Raw genomic sequence first — 15,228 nt, 5'->3', positions numbered from 1 at the left:
TGCGCCTAATCCTTTTTCCGATTGTAATATTTTTATGTCCATGAGAAACCAAAATTGAGATTAAAATGGGATTATTGTCCAGCCCTGCCCTACCTGAGGACCATCTGCACCCAGGGGGACCTCTTAGCTAGCGGCAGATCAGCGGTGATTTTATGTCACGACGAAGGGTTTTTGTGTATAACCTTATAAAAGAACATCAAAGCTGTGGAACAAACAAGTGAGAGAGATGAATATATTCATTTTTGGTGGTCATAAACGAGATGTATAGACTCACATTTTTGGTATCATTAAAAGTCTGTGTCAGGTTCAAACACTGATGACAGCTATTAAACAGACCAGAAGCAAGGAATAAAACAGACAGAATTCAATTTACTTCATTGAGGAGAAACATCTGGGCTGTACTCTTTGTACAGTCTTCCACCACGTTCTGACGAAAGGTCGCACGCCTCCTCTTTTATTTGGACTTTCCCTGATTACATGGCAAAAGCTGTTTCTAAAGGAGGGGAGGGTCGTAAACAGCTGTTGCCTTTGCTTACAAAACAGTTCAAAGAAAGGTGCCTGGAGGGGGGTTAGGTCCTGCTTCCTCTCTGATTTGTAGATCTCTTGGATTACAATAGATCAAAGAAATTGACACCTTCATGTTGCTTCCCATCCTACACGGTGGAGTCTTAAAAGCCTTTTGATTGGTATGATCAAAGACAGCTTTTGTCTTCTTGCTGGGAACTCATGGAAACTCAAAGTTTTGTGATAACTTAGATACAAGTATTCTAACAGTCCATTTTGCATAATAGGAGAAAAGTGTCACAAAAATAAAAGAAAAGCCAAACGTGCACATAGTTGAAGTCAGGTTTATGTTGGGGAAAAACATACAAAGCTGCTTGTCCAACGATTCATTGTAAAGTTGTTTGAAACCTGTTCCAACAGGAGATAATGGTGGGGTCCATGTATCAAGCAGAAACCCCTGCTGGTCTATGTAAATATAAAGACAATGAAAAAGGTAGGACAACAAAAAAAAGATCGATGAATGTTGAGGGGACAGTAATATACTCATTAAGTTTTTGGGGGGTTCTTTCAGTTTATGAAAATGACGACCAGTTGTTGTGGAACCCTGAATGTCTACCTGAAAACAAAGTGGTGGAGTTCCTAACAGAAGCATCCAAGCGAACGGGTGAAGAGAAGGGAGTAGACGCCATCCCAGAAGGGTCCCACATCAAAGACAACGAACAGGTGAGACCTGCACCTGGCTTACAGCACATTCACTACATATTTCTACATGCTACAAATTCATCTAGAAGATTGTTCATTTAAAGGAGCCATATGTAATAATGTTGCCAGAAATGGTACTGCCATCAGGGTCACAATTCTGTAGTCCCCTCCCTCTCTCCCTGACTGAGGTTGCCAGATACGCAGCTCAAGGAACTTCAAACTTCCAATAAAACATCTCTAACCAACACATTTGACACAGAAATGAGGCTATTTTCAGGAAAAAGTAAGTACAATATGACAACAATTATAAGGTTATTGTCAGTACTATCAGAAAACAAAGACTAAAACCAACTACAACCAAGGCTAGCATTAGTTATACTGGTGAAAGTAAGTCGAGCATGCTTGGCAGCCCAAAGTACAGCCAAAACTACAAAGGAGGAATTATTTGATCATGTGACTTGGCTTTCTCCATAGCTTTCACATTGCCACGGTGATTTCCTCAGCGTATCAGCATATTGAGAAGGAAATAGGCACTGACACTCCCCATATCCACATAGCTTCCAAAATATATATTTGCCCTGTCAGTCAGATGACACAAGGACATACAGGCTAACTAGCATACGTTAGCCTGTATGTCCATGTGTCATTGACCGGGCTAGCATGCTAACCAACATTGTTGAGCATATATTAATGCAGTATGAAGAAGAATATTTGAATGTAGACACATATAATCATCATGCTGCTGTGATTATATGTGTCAAGTGTTCGTTCAAGGCTAAGACAAAATATCGAGATATATATCGTGTATCGCGATATGGCCTAAAAATATCGAGATATTAAAAAAGGCCATATCGCCCAGCCCTAGTGTCAAAGCGCTTTGAGTTCCTTAAAAAAAGGTAGAAAAGCGCTACATAAGTATAACCAGAGTACAGAATTGTTTGCAGGAAGATATTAGCTTTGTTAGGCAAGATCATAGACTGTATTGGACAATATAGTTTACACACCAAATGTCCATTCCCATTTATTACAAGTGTAGATTCCTAAAGTAGCCTTAAGCTTGACGCTCCTCTACTATCCCATTCACTCCGCTTGCTGCGGCAACAACAAAACAAAACTCCTGACGTTCTTCTTGGTTTGTATGGTTTACTTGTGATCTTAATAATTCAAAACATAAAACAGTCACGATGTGGGAACAAATGAATGACAAAATAAAGAGAGTTTGTTGCAGTACTAGTTAGAAAAAGTATGAATGAGAAAAAGTATGAGTGAGGTCAAAAAACTGTGTGGCTCGATTCCACCGCACCTGACAGCAATTACCCATAACACCATGCGTCCAAAAACCACCTTACCACACAGATCCTTCCGCCATATATGCACTCAAAACAGTTACGTCATCAAATCATTTTGACAAATGTAATAATTACAACTAAAGTGAGCTTTATATAATTACTCTAAGCATTCAATATATACATTTTCTTATCATGCAAATAAAGTAAATAGTCCCCTTTTGGCTGAATAAACATAAAGCACCTTCCATAAAATGTAAATTAACTTAAACAGCATTTAGGCTCCTACAACAAGTCTTTAGAAAGTGTAAATGCCTGACTTACTTATCAAGGAGGAAATGAGTAAGTTTGGCGATGGATGAAAAAAATCTTTCAAAGGCATCCCCGGTATAAATCCTGGTTTTGTCAGGAATAAGTTGAGAATGGTAGCTTTTAGATGGACTAAGTCTGACATGTTTAGTAACTTTACCAGTGGCAACCTGGATGTGACACACTCAGACTTTCTAATTGGTCAACCGGTGGAGGGCGGGGCATGGAAATGAAAACAATAACAATATTTCGGGGCTGTAAATGTAATTTTGCATGAGCATATCCTGGCCAAACTACTGTTATCAGTTGGAGAGGTATTGGAAAAGAAGATGATTTATTGATGACTTTTGACATACCATTTAAAGAATTGACATGACATTATTACATATGGCTCCTTTAAAACCACCCTTGACTATGACTGTTGCAGAATGAGAGTTAAAAAGCTGTTACCCCGCAGGCACTATATGAGCTGGTGAAATGTGACTTTGACGCAGAAGAAGCTTTAAGGAGACTAAGGTTTAACGTAAAGGCAGCCAGGGGTAAGCACACACCTGACAAATATAGTCACATGTCCACCTGCTATGAGTGAGTGTTAATGTGGTGTGGTCATTGCAGAGGAACTTTCTGTCTGGACTGAGGAGGAATGTAGAAATTTTGAACAAGGACTTAAATCCTATGGGAAAGATTTTCATTTGATACAGGCCAACAAGGTAAGACACATGATGGCCATTTGACCTGTTGCCAGAAAGTAGGGCTGTCTTCCACTCATTCTTTACATTTGGTCCATCCTCCACCATGTATGATAGTGACTGTTCACCAGCTGTGTAGGGCAAAGACATGATAGGAATACATTTAAAAGTAGGATTGTAACCATACACACGCTGACATCTTTTAACCAAGTCATTTAAATAAATAAATGTAAATCATTTTTTAAAAATAGAAAAAGCCACTATTTTGTTCTATTTTTTAATCTTAGTATTTTATCAGTTTTAATGCCTGAGCTTTTATTGTTTTAAATGTAAATAGTTTTTAAAAATGTTAAAAAAGTCACTATTTTGCTGCTATTTTGCACTATTTTTTAATCTTAGTATTTTATCAGTTTTAATGGCTGAGCATTTATTGTTTTGAATGTAAATAGTTTTTAAAAATTTTAGAAAAGCCACTATTTTGCTGATATTTTGCATAACTTTTTTAATCTTAATATTTTATCAGTTTTAATGGCTGAGCTTTTATTGTTTTAAATGTAAGTAAGCATTTACAAAATGTTAGAAACGCCACTATTTAGCTGCTATTTTGATTTATTGTTTTTAAACTTGGTGTTTTATCCGTTTAAACGGCTGAGCTTTTGTTTTAAATGTAAATCATTGTTAAAAATGTTAGAAAAGCGACTATTTTGCTGCTATTTTGCACTATTTTTAATTATAGTATTGTATTAGTTTTAATGGCTGAGCATTTATTGTTTTAAATGTAAATAATTTAAAAACATGTTAGAAATGCCACTATTTTGCTGCTATTTTGCACTATTTTTTAATCTTAGTATTTTATCAGTTTTAATAGCTGAGCTTTTATTGTTTTAATTGTAAATGATTTTGAAAAATGTTAGAAAAGCCACTATTTTGCACTATCTTTTTAATTATAGTATTTCATTAGTTTTAATGGCTGAGCTTTTATTGTTTTAAATGTAAATTATTTTTAAAAATGTTAGAAAAGCCGCTATTTTGCTCGATCATTTTAATCTTAGTATTTTATAAATTTTAATGGCTGAGCTTTTATTGTTTTAAATGTAAATAATAATTTAAAACATGTTAGAAATGCCACTATTTTGCACAATTTTTTTAATCTTAGTATTTATTAGTTTTAATGGCTGAGCTTTTATTGTTTCAAATGTAAATGATTAAAAGAAATGCTAGAAAATCCACTATTTTTGCTGATATTTTGCGCTATTTTTTTTACTCTTAGTATTTTATCAGTTTTAATGGCTGCGCTTTTATTGTTTTAAATGTAAATGATTTAAAAACATGTTAGAAACGCCACTATTTTGCACTACTTTTCAATCTTTGTATTTCATCAGTTTTAATGGCTGAGCTTTTATTAATTTAAATAAAAAATGGATGTTAGCTGCTAGCTAGCTAGCCATGTCTTAAAGCAGCTCTTCCTGAGGGTGTTTCAATGTTATAACTTCACCTTTATCTTGACTTTTTACACCAAAATGCGTCCATTCTCCCTTTTGTGTCTACACACTGTGTTTGCTTGTAAGTACTCTGTGTGTGTGCGCTGCCTAACATGCTCCCGCAACATGAAACCGGCAACGTCACCGCGTGACGACACACCATCATGCCCGTTGGGGGTACTTTTTAGAGGCGGTATAGTACTGAATATGATACATTGGTATGGCGGTACTATACTAGCACAAGCCTAGTCTGCACACAAGAATATTTGAGTAATATTTAAAGACAACATGATGAACACAATCAATGGGGGGGGGGGGGGGGGGGGGGAGGATGGCTTTAATAACGTCTGAATCAACTCGTCAACTTTTTGAAGACAGCCCTACTAAAAAGAGTGAACTTGGGTGTATCCGGAAAGTATTCACAGCACTTACCTTTTTCCAAATTTTGTTATGTTACAGCCTCATTTCAAATGGTATAAAAATCTTCTCTGTCCTGAAAATTCTACCCACAATACCCCATAATGACAACGTGAAAGGTTTTTTTGGGGGGACTTTTTCCCAAATGAATTAACTATAAAAAACAAAGAAACACAGATGTATTGACAACCTGTGCCATGAAGATCAAAAGTGAGCTCAGGTGCATCCTGTTTCAACTCATCCTCCTTCAGATGTTCCTACAGCTTCAGTGGAGTCCACCTGTGCTAAATCCAGTTGTTTGGACATGGTTCCTGTCTATATATACGGTCCACACCTGACAGTGCATGAAGCAAACATTAGAATGAAGTCCAAGGAGTTCTCTGTAGACCTCAGAGACAGGACTGTCTCCAGGCTCAAGTCTGGGGAAGGGGACAGAAAATATCTGCTGCCTTGAAGGTCCCAAAGAGGACAGTGGGCTCCATTTGTAAATGGAAGAAGTTTGGAACCACCGGGACTCTTCCTCGAGCTGAGCGATCGGGGGAGAAGGACCAAGACCATGGTCACTCCGTCAGAACTACAGTGTTCCTCTGTGGAGAGCGGAGAACCTTCCAGAAGGACAATCCACCAATCAGGCCAGACGGAAGACATTTCTTTGTCAAAAGTTTGCCAAAATGCACCCGAAGGACTCTCAGACTATGAGAAAGTACATTCTCTGGTCTTGTGAGACAAAGATTTAGGTCTTTGGCGTGAATGTTTGGAGGAAACCAGGCCAATACTGTCCCTACAGTGAAGCAGGCTGGTGGCAGCATTATGCTGTGGAGTGGCTTTCAGCGGCCTGAACGGACAAACTACATAGTCAGGATAGAGGGAAATATGAATGCAGCAATGTACAGAGACATCCTGGATGAAAACCTGCTCAAGAGCGCTCTTGAACTTAGACTGGGGCGACGACGGTTCATATTCCGGCAGGACAAAGACCCTAAGCGCACAGCTAAGATATCAAAAGAATGCCTTTAGTCGGAGTCCAGACCTGAATCTTATTGAACATCTCCGGGGAGATCTGAAAATGGCTGTGCACCAAACTGGTGGAGCTGGAGAGGGGCTGCAAAGAAGAATGAGAGAAAGTGCCCAAAGATAGGTGTGCCAAGCTTGTGGCGTTGTATTCCACAAGACTGGATAGTGGACTTCCTGCCAAAGGTGCATCAATAAGTTTGTGAATTCTTGACATGTGATTTCTTAGCTTTTTATTTTTAATACGTTTTTTAAAAAAAAAAGAAAGAGTTTTACATTGTTATGGGGTATTGTGTTTAGAATTTTGAGGAGAAATAATGAATTTATTCCATTCTGGAATGTGGCAGTAAAATCAAATGTAGGACAGAAGTGAAGCGCTGTGAATAGTTTGCAGATGCACCAGCATGACATGGATGTCACCTTTCAAGTGTTGGATGTTGTTGCATGCTGACTCTGATCTGTCTCCAAAACACTCGTAATAACGCTCATTTCATGTCTGCTGAATTACATTTTGCAGGTGAGAACTAGGTCTGTAGGAGAATGTGTGGCCTTTTATTACATGTGGAAGAAGTCTGAGCGTTATGATTTCTTTGCACAGCAAACCAGACTTGGAAAAAGGAAATACAACCTTCACCCTGGTGTCACGTAAGGCTCTTGTTACTAAGTCCTCAAAGTATTGTTACTAAGTCCTCAAAGTATTGCTACTAAGTCCTCGAAGTGTTGTTACAAAGTCCTCGAAGTATTGTTACTAAGTCCTCAAAGTATTGCTACTAAGTCCTCAAAGTATTGCTACTAAGTCCTCAAAGTATTGTTACTAAGCCCCCAAAGTATTGCTACAAAGTCCTCGAAGTATTGTTACTAAGTCCTCAAAGTATTTCTACTAAGTCCTCGAAGTATTGTTACTGAGTCATCAAAGTATTGTTACTAAGTCATCAAAGTAATGTCACTAAGTCCTCAAAGTATTGTTACTAGGTCCTCAAAGTATTGCTACTGAGTCCTCGAAGTATTGCTACTAGGTCCTCGGAGTATTGTGGCTAAGCCCTCGAAGTATTGTTACTAAGTCCTCGAAGTATTGTTACCGGGTCCTCGAAGTATTGTTACTAAGTCCTCGAAATATTTTTACTGGGTCCTCGAAGTATTGTTACTAAGTCCTCAAAGTATTGTTGCTAAGCCCTCGAAGTATTGTTACTAAGTCCTCAAAGTATTGTTACTAAGTCCTCGAAATATTGTTACTAAGTCCTCAAAATATTGTTGCTAAGTCCTCAAAGTAGTGTTACTAGGTCCTCAGAGTATTTTTACTAAGTCCTCAAAGTATTGTTACTAAGTCCTCAAAGTATTGTTACTAGGTCCTCGAGATATTTTTACTGGGTCCTCGAAGTATTGTTACTAAGTCCTCAAAGTATTGTTGCTGAGCCCTTGAATTATTGTTACTAAGTCCTCGAAGTATTGTTACTAAGTCCTCAAAGTATTGTTACTAAGTCCTCAAAATATTGTTGCTAAGTCCTCAAAGTAGTGTTACTAGGTCCTCAAAGTATTGTTACTAAGTCCTCGAAATATTGTTACTGGGTCCTCAAAGTATTGTTACTAAGTCCTCAAAGTATTCTTACTAAGTCCTCAAAGTATTCTTACTAAGTCCTCAAAGTATTGTTACTAAGTCCTCAAAGTAGTGTTACTAAGTCCTCGAAGTATTGTTACTATGTCCTCAAAGTATTGTTGCTGAGCCCTTGAAGTATTGTTACTAAGTCCTCGAAGTATTGTTACTAAGTCCTCAAAGTATTGTTACTAAGTCCTCAAAATATTGTTGCTAAGTCCTCAAAGTAGTGTTACTAGGTCCTCAAAGTATTGTTACTGAGTCCTCGAAATATTGTTACTGGGTCCTCAAAGTATTGTTACTAAGTCCTCAAAGTATTCTTACCAAGTCCTCAAAGTATTGTTACTAAGTCCTCAAAGTATTGTTACTAGGTCCTCAAAGTAGTGTTACTAAGTCCTCGAAGTATTGTTACTAAGTCCTCAAAGTATTGTTGCTGAGCCCTTGAAGTATTGTTACTAAGTCCTCGAAGTATTGTTACTAAGTCCTCAAAGTATTGTTACTAAGTCCTCAAAATATTGTTGCTAAGTCCTCAAAGTAGTGTTACTAGGTCCTCAAAGTATTGTTACTAAGTCCTCGAAATATTGTTACTGGGTCCTCAAAGTATTGTTACTAGGTCCTCAAAGTATTCTTACCAAGTCCTCAAAGTATTGTTGCTAAGTCCTCAAAGTATTGTTACTAAGTCCTCAAAGTAGTGTTACTAAGTCCTCGAAGTATTGTTACTAAGTCCTCAAAGTATTTTTGCTGAGCCCTTGAAGTATTGTTACTAAGTCCTCGAAGTATTGTTACTAAGTCCTCAAAGTATTGTTACTAAGTCCTCAAAATATTGTTGCTAAGTCCTCAAAGTAGTGTTACTAGGTCCTCAAAGTATTGTTACTAAGTCCTCGAAATATTGTTACTGGGTCCTCAAAGTATTGTTACTAAGTCCTCAAAGTATTCTTACTAAGTCCTCAAAGTATTCTTACTAAGTCCTCAAAGTATTCTTACTAAGTCCTCAAAGTAGTGTTACTAAGTCCTCGAAGTATTGTTACTAGGTCCTCAAAGTATTGTTACTAAGTCCTCAGAGTATTGTTACTAAGTCCTCAAAGTATTGTTACTAAGTCGTCAAAGTATTGTTACTAAGTCCTCAAAATATTGTTGCTAAGTCCTCAAAGTATTGTTACTAGGTCCTCGAAGTATTGTTACTAAGTCCTCAAAGTATTGTTGCTGAGCCCTTGAAGTATTGTTACTAAGTCGTCAAAGTATTGTTACTAAGTCCTCAAAGTTTTGTTACCAAGTCTTCGAATTATTCAAGCGTTTATACATCTTTTCAACATGTTCAGTAAAGAGCTTCCTTCCTTGTCAAAGGTTCACATCCTTTAGTTAGCTGACAACCTTTGATAGGGGTGTCCCAACTGTTTCTGTATTAATACGATACCGACAGTACTGTCCGATACCCAAGTTACACTGTTACAATATCGGCACAAATGATAGTACATACTTGTATAGTTTTGTAGTGTGGAAATCATCAGAAAACAACGCTAACCTTCACACAGATATTTGCCTTTGAAGTGTAGTGGGCATTAGTTTTTTGGGCAACACCTCATGAACTCAAGTTGAATGATGCGGACACGTTTGTTACGAGTTACTTTGTAATGCATCGAAGACATCTTATGTGTAAGTAATATGCAAATATAATTATTTGTTGATATGGACAATTACTGTGTTTTAAACTGAATATGCGTTCCATTATTAGTTCATTGAAATTAGCAGTAGCTGCTGGGTCCTAGTGCCTACATCATAGCTGACCATGTTTACCTTTGGTAGATGACTACTAAAATTACAAGAGGACATTTAAATGTTAACTGACTGTGCAGCTTTGCACAAGTATACAGGCTGCAGGACTGTTTGTATCGCACATGATATCACAACACGCTGCAGGACCGTTTATATTGTACATGATATCACATACAAGTATACAGGCTGTAGGACTGTTTGTATCGCACATGATATCAGACACAAGTAAACACGTTGCAGGACTGCTTATATCGCACATGATGTCACACACAAGTAAACAGGCTGTAGGGTTGTTTGTATTGCGAATGATATCACACACAAGTTAACAGTCTGTAGGACTGTTTGTATCGCATATGATATTACACACAAGTAAACATGCTACAGAACTGCTTGTATCTCACATGATCCTCACAAGTAAACACGATGCATGGCCCGCTTGTTTCCCACATGACATTACATAAGTAAACATGCTGCAGGACTGCTTGTATCGCACATGATATCACACAAGTAAACATGATGCAGGACTGCTTGTATCGCAGATATTATTACACACAAGTAAACACACTGCAGGACCGCTTATCGTACATGATATCACACACAAGTAAACACTATTTATCCAATTAACACACTGCAGGACCGCTTATCGTACATGATATCACACACAAGTAAACACTATTTATTCAATTAAACACGCTCCAGGAGCGCTTGTATTGCACATGATATCACACACAACACTATTAATCCAATTAAACACGCTGCAGGAGCGCTTGTATCGTACATGATATCGCACACTGGTAAACACTATTTATTCAATTAAACACGCTGCAGGAGCGCTTGTATCGCACATGATATCACACACAAGTAAACACTATTCAATTAAACACGCTGCAGGAGCGCTTGTATCGCACATGATATCACACACAACACTATTAATCCAATTAAACACGCTGCAGGAGCGCTTGTATCGCACATGATATCACACACAAGTAAACACTATTCAATTAAACATGCTGCAGGAGCGCTTGTATCGTACATGATATCACACACAAGTAAACACTATTCAATTAAACATGCTGCAGGAGCGCTTGTATCGCACATGATATCACACACAAGTAAACACTATTCAATTAAACATGCTGCAGGAGCGCTTGTATCGTACATGATATCACACACAAGTTACCACTATTTATTCAATTAAACACGCTCCAGGAGCGCTTGTATTGCACATGATATCACACACAACACTATTAATCCAATTAAACCCGCTGCAGGAGCGCTTGTATCGTACATGATATCGCACACTAGTAAACACTATTTATTCAATTAAACACGCTGCAGGAGCGCTTGTATCGCACATGATATCACACACAACACTATTAATCCAATTAAACACGCTGCAGGAGCGCTTGTATCGCACATGATATCACACACAACACTATTAATCCAATTAAACACGCTGCAGGAGCGCTTGTATCGCACATGATATCACACACAAGTAAACACTATTCAATTAAACATGCTGCAGGAGCGCTTGTATCGTACATGATATCACACACAAGTAAACACTATTCAATTAAACACGCTGCAGGAGCGCTTGTATTGCACATGATATCACACACAACACTATTAATCCAATTAAACACGCTGCAGGAGCGCTTGTATCGTACATGATATCGCACACTAGTAAATACTATTTATTCAATTAAACACGCTGCAGGAGCGCTTGTATCGCACATGATATCACACACAAGTAAACACTATTCAATTAAACACGCTGCAGGAGCGCTTGTATCGCACATGATATCACACACAACACTATTAATCCAATTAAACACGCTGCAGGAGCGCTTGTATCGCACATGATATCACACACAAGTAAACACTATTCAATTAAACATGCTGCAGGAGCGCTTGTATCGTACATGATATCACACACAAGTAAACACTATTCAATTAAACATGCTGCAGGAGCGCTTGTATCGCACATGATATCACACACAAGTAAACACTATTCAATTAAACACGCTGCAGGAGCGCTTGTATTGCACATGATATCACACACAAGTAAACACTATTCAATTAAACATGCTGCAGGAGCGCTTGTATCGTACATGATATCACACACAAGTAAACACTATTTATTCAATTAAACACGCTGCAGGAGCGCTTGTATCGTACATGATATCACACACAAGTAAACACTATTCAATTAAACATGCTGCAGGAGCGCTTGTATCGTACATGATATCACACACAAGTAAACACTATTTATTCAATTAAACACGCTGCAGGAGCGCTTGTATCGCACATGATATCACACACAAGTAAACACTATTCAATTAAACATGCTGCAGGAGCGCTTGTATCGTACATGATATCACACACAAGTAAACACTATTTATTCAATTAAACACGCTGCAGGAGCGCTTGTATCGCACATGATATCACACACAACACTATTAATCCAATTAAACACGCTGCAGGAGCGCTTGTATCGCACATGATATCACACACAACACTATTAATCCAATTAAACACGCTGCAGGAGCGCTTGTATCGTACATGATATCACACACAAGTAAACACTATTCAATTAAACATGCTGCAGGAGCGCTTGTATCGCACATGATATCACACACAACACTATTAATCCAATTAAACACGCTGCAGGAGCGCTTGTATCGCACATGATATCACACACAAGTAAACACTATTCAATTAAACATGCTGCAGGAGCGCTTGTATCGTACATGATATCACACACAAGTAAACACTATTCAATTAAACATGCTGCAGGAGCGCTTGTATCGCACATGATATCACACACAAGTAAACACTATTCAATTAAACATGCTGCAGGAGCGCTTGTATCGTACATGATATCACACACAAGTTACCACTATTTATTCAATTAAACACGCTCCAGGAGCGCTTGTATTGCACATGATATCACACACAACACTATTAATCCAATTAAACACGCTGCAGGAGCGCTTGTATCGTACATGATATCGCACACTAGTAAACACTATTTATTCAATTAAACACGCTGCAGGAGCGCTTGTATCGCACATGATATCACACACAACACTATTAATCCAATTAAACACGCTGCAGGAGCGCTTGTATCGCACATGATATCACACACAACACTATTAATCCAATTAAACACGCTGCAGGAGCGCTTGTATCGCACATGATATCACACACAAGTAAACACTATTCAATTAAACATGCTGCAGGAGCGCTTGTATCGTACATGATATCACACACAAGTAAACACTATTCAATTAAACACGCTGCAGGAGCGCTTGTATTGCACATGATATCACACACAACACTATTAATCCAATTAAACACGCTGCAGGAGCGCTTGTATCGTACATGATATCGCACACTAGTAAACACTATTTATTCAATTAAACACGCTGCAGGAGCGCTTGTATCGCACATGATATCACACACAACACTATTAATCCAATTAAACACGCTGCAGGAGCGCTTGTATCGTACATGATATCGCACACTAGTAAACACTATTTATTCAATTAAACACGCTGCAGGAGCGCTTGTATCGCACATGATATCACACACAAGTAAACACTATTCAATTAAACATGCTGCAGGAGCGCTTGTATCGCACATGATATCACACACAAGTAAACACTATTCAATTAAACATGCTGCAGGAGCGCTTGTATCGTACATGATATCACACACAAGTAAACACTATTTATTCAATTAAACACGCTGCAGGAGCGCTTGTATCGCACATGATATCACACACAACACTATTAATCCAATTAAACACGCTGCAGGAGCGCTTGTATCGCACATGATATCACACACAAGTAAACACTATTCAATTAAACATGCTGCAGGAGCGCTTGTATCGTACATGATATCACACACAAGTAAACACTATTTATTCAATTAAACACGCTGCAGGAGCGCTTGTATCGCACATGATATCACACACAACACTATTAATCCAATTAAACACGCTGCAGGAGCGCTTGTATCGTACATGATATCACACACAAGTAAACACTATTCAATTAAACATGCTGCAGGAGCGCTTGTATCGCACATGATATCACACACAAGTAAACACTATTCAATTAAACATGCTGCAGGAGCGCTTGTATCGTACATGATATCACACACAAGTAAACACTATTTATTCAATTAAACACGCTGCAGGAGCGCTTGTATCGCACATGATATCACACACAACACTATTAATCCAATTAAACACGCTGCAGGAGCGCTTGTATCGCACATGATATCACACACAACACTATTAATCCAATTAAACACGCTGCAGGAGCGCTTGTATCGTACATGATATCACACACAAGTAAACACTATTCAATTAAACATGCTGCAGGAGCGCTTGTATCGCACATGATATCACACACAACACTATTAATCCAATTAAACACGCTGCAGGAGCGCTTGTATCGCACATGATATCACACACAAGTAAACACTATTCAATTAAACATGCTGCAGGAGCGCTTGTATCGTACATGATATCACACACAAGTAAACACTATTCAATTAAACATGCTGCAGGAGCGCTTGTATCGCACATGATATCACACACAAGTAAACACTATTCAATTAAACATGCTGCAGGAGCGCTTGTATCGTACATGATATCACACACAAGTTACCACTATTTATTCAATTAAACACGCTCCAGGAGCGCTTGTATTGCACATGATATCACACACAACACTATTAATCCAATTAAACACGCTGCAGGAGCGCTTGTATCGTACATGATATCGCACACTAGTAAACACTATTTATTCAATTAAACACGCTGCAGGAGCGCTTGTATCGCACATGATATCACACACAAGTAAACACTATTCAATTAAACATGCTGCAGGAGCGCTTGTATCGTACATGATATCACACACAAGTAAACACTATTTATTCAATTAAACACGCTGCAGGAGCGCTTGTATCGCACATGATATCACACACAAGTAAACACTATTCAATTAAACATGCTGCAGGAGCGCTTGTATCGTACATGATATCACACACAAGTAAACACTATTTATTCAATTAAACACGCTGCAGGAGCGCTTGTATCGCACATGATATCACACACAACACTATTAATCCAATTAAACACGCTGCAGGAGCGCTTGTATCGCACATGATATCACACACAAGTAAACACTATTCAATTAAACATGCTGCAGGAGCGCTTGTATCGTACATGATATCACACACAAGTAAACACTATTTATTCAATTAAACACGCTGCAGGAGCGCTTGTATCGCACATGATATCACACACAACACTATTAATCCAATTAAACACGCTGCAGGAGCGCTTGTATCGCACATGATATCACACACAAGTAAACACTATTCAATTAAACATGCTGCAGGAGCGCTTGTATCGTACATGATATCACACACAAGTAAACACTATTCAATTA

General features: G+C 38.2%; 1 protein-coding gene across 3 annotated transcripts in view; it reads left to right on the top strand.

Annotated features, from left to right (window-relative positions):
- LOC133550822 (mesoderm induction early response protein 1-like) overlaps window positions 1–15,228 on the top strand; it is a 41,035-nt gene that overhangs the window by 14,120 nt on the left and 11,687 nt on the right. For 2 of the 3 annotated variants that reach the window (XM_061896881.1, XM_061896883.1), the window contains 5 exons: window positions 925–997; window positions 1,076–1,227; window positions 3,259–3,340; window positions 3,417–3,511; window positions 6,917–7,044. In XM_061896881.1, the coding sequence (XP_061752865.1) occupies window positions 925–997; window positions 1,076–1,227; window positions 3,259–3,340; window positions 3,417–3,511; window positions 6,917–7,044 (530 nt within the window). The remainder of the gene's footprint in view (window positions 1–924; window positions 998–1,075; window positions 1,228–3,258; window positions 3,341–3,416; window positions 3,512–6,916; window positions 7,045–15,228) is intronic. The other variant, XM_061896882.1, reaches the window with a different exon arrangement.

The sequence above is a fragment of the Nerophis ophidion genome, linkage group LG04 (assembly GCF_033978795.1).
Source record: "Nerophis ophidion isolate RoL-2023_Sa linkage group LG04, RoL_Noph_v1.0, whole genome shotgun sequence".
In the NCBI taxonomy this organism is placed as follows: domain Eukaryota; kingdom Metazoa; phylum Chordata; class Actinopteri; order Syngnathiformes; family Syngnathidae; genus Nerophis; species Nerophis ophidion.
The sequence above is the reverse complement of the archived record's forward strand: the minus strand, read 5'-3'. Positions and strand labels throughout refer to the sequence as shown.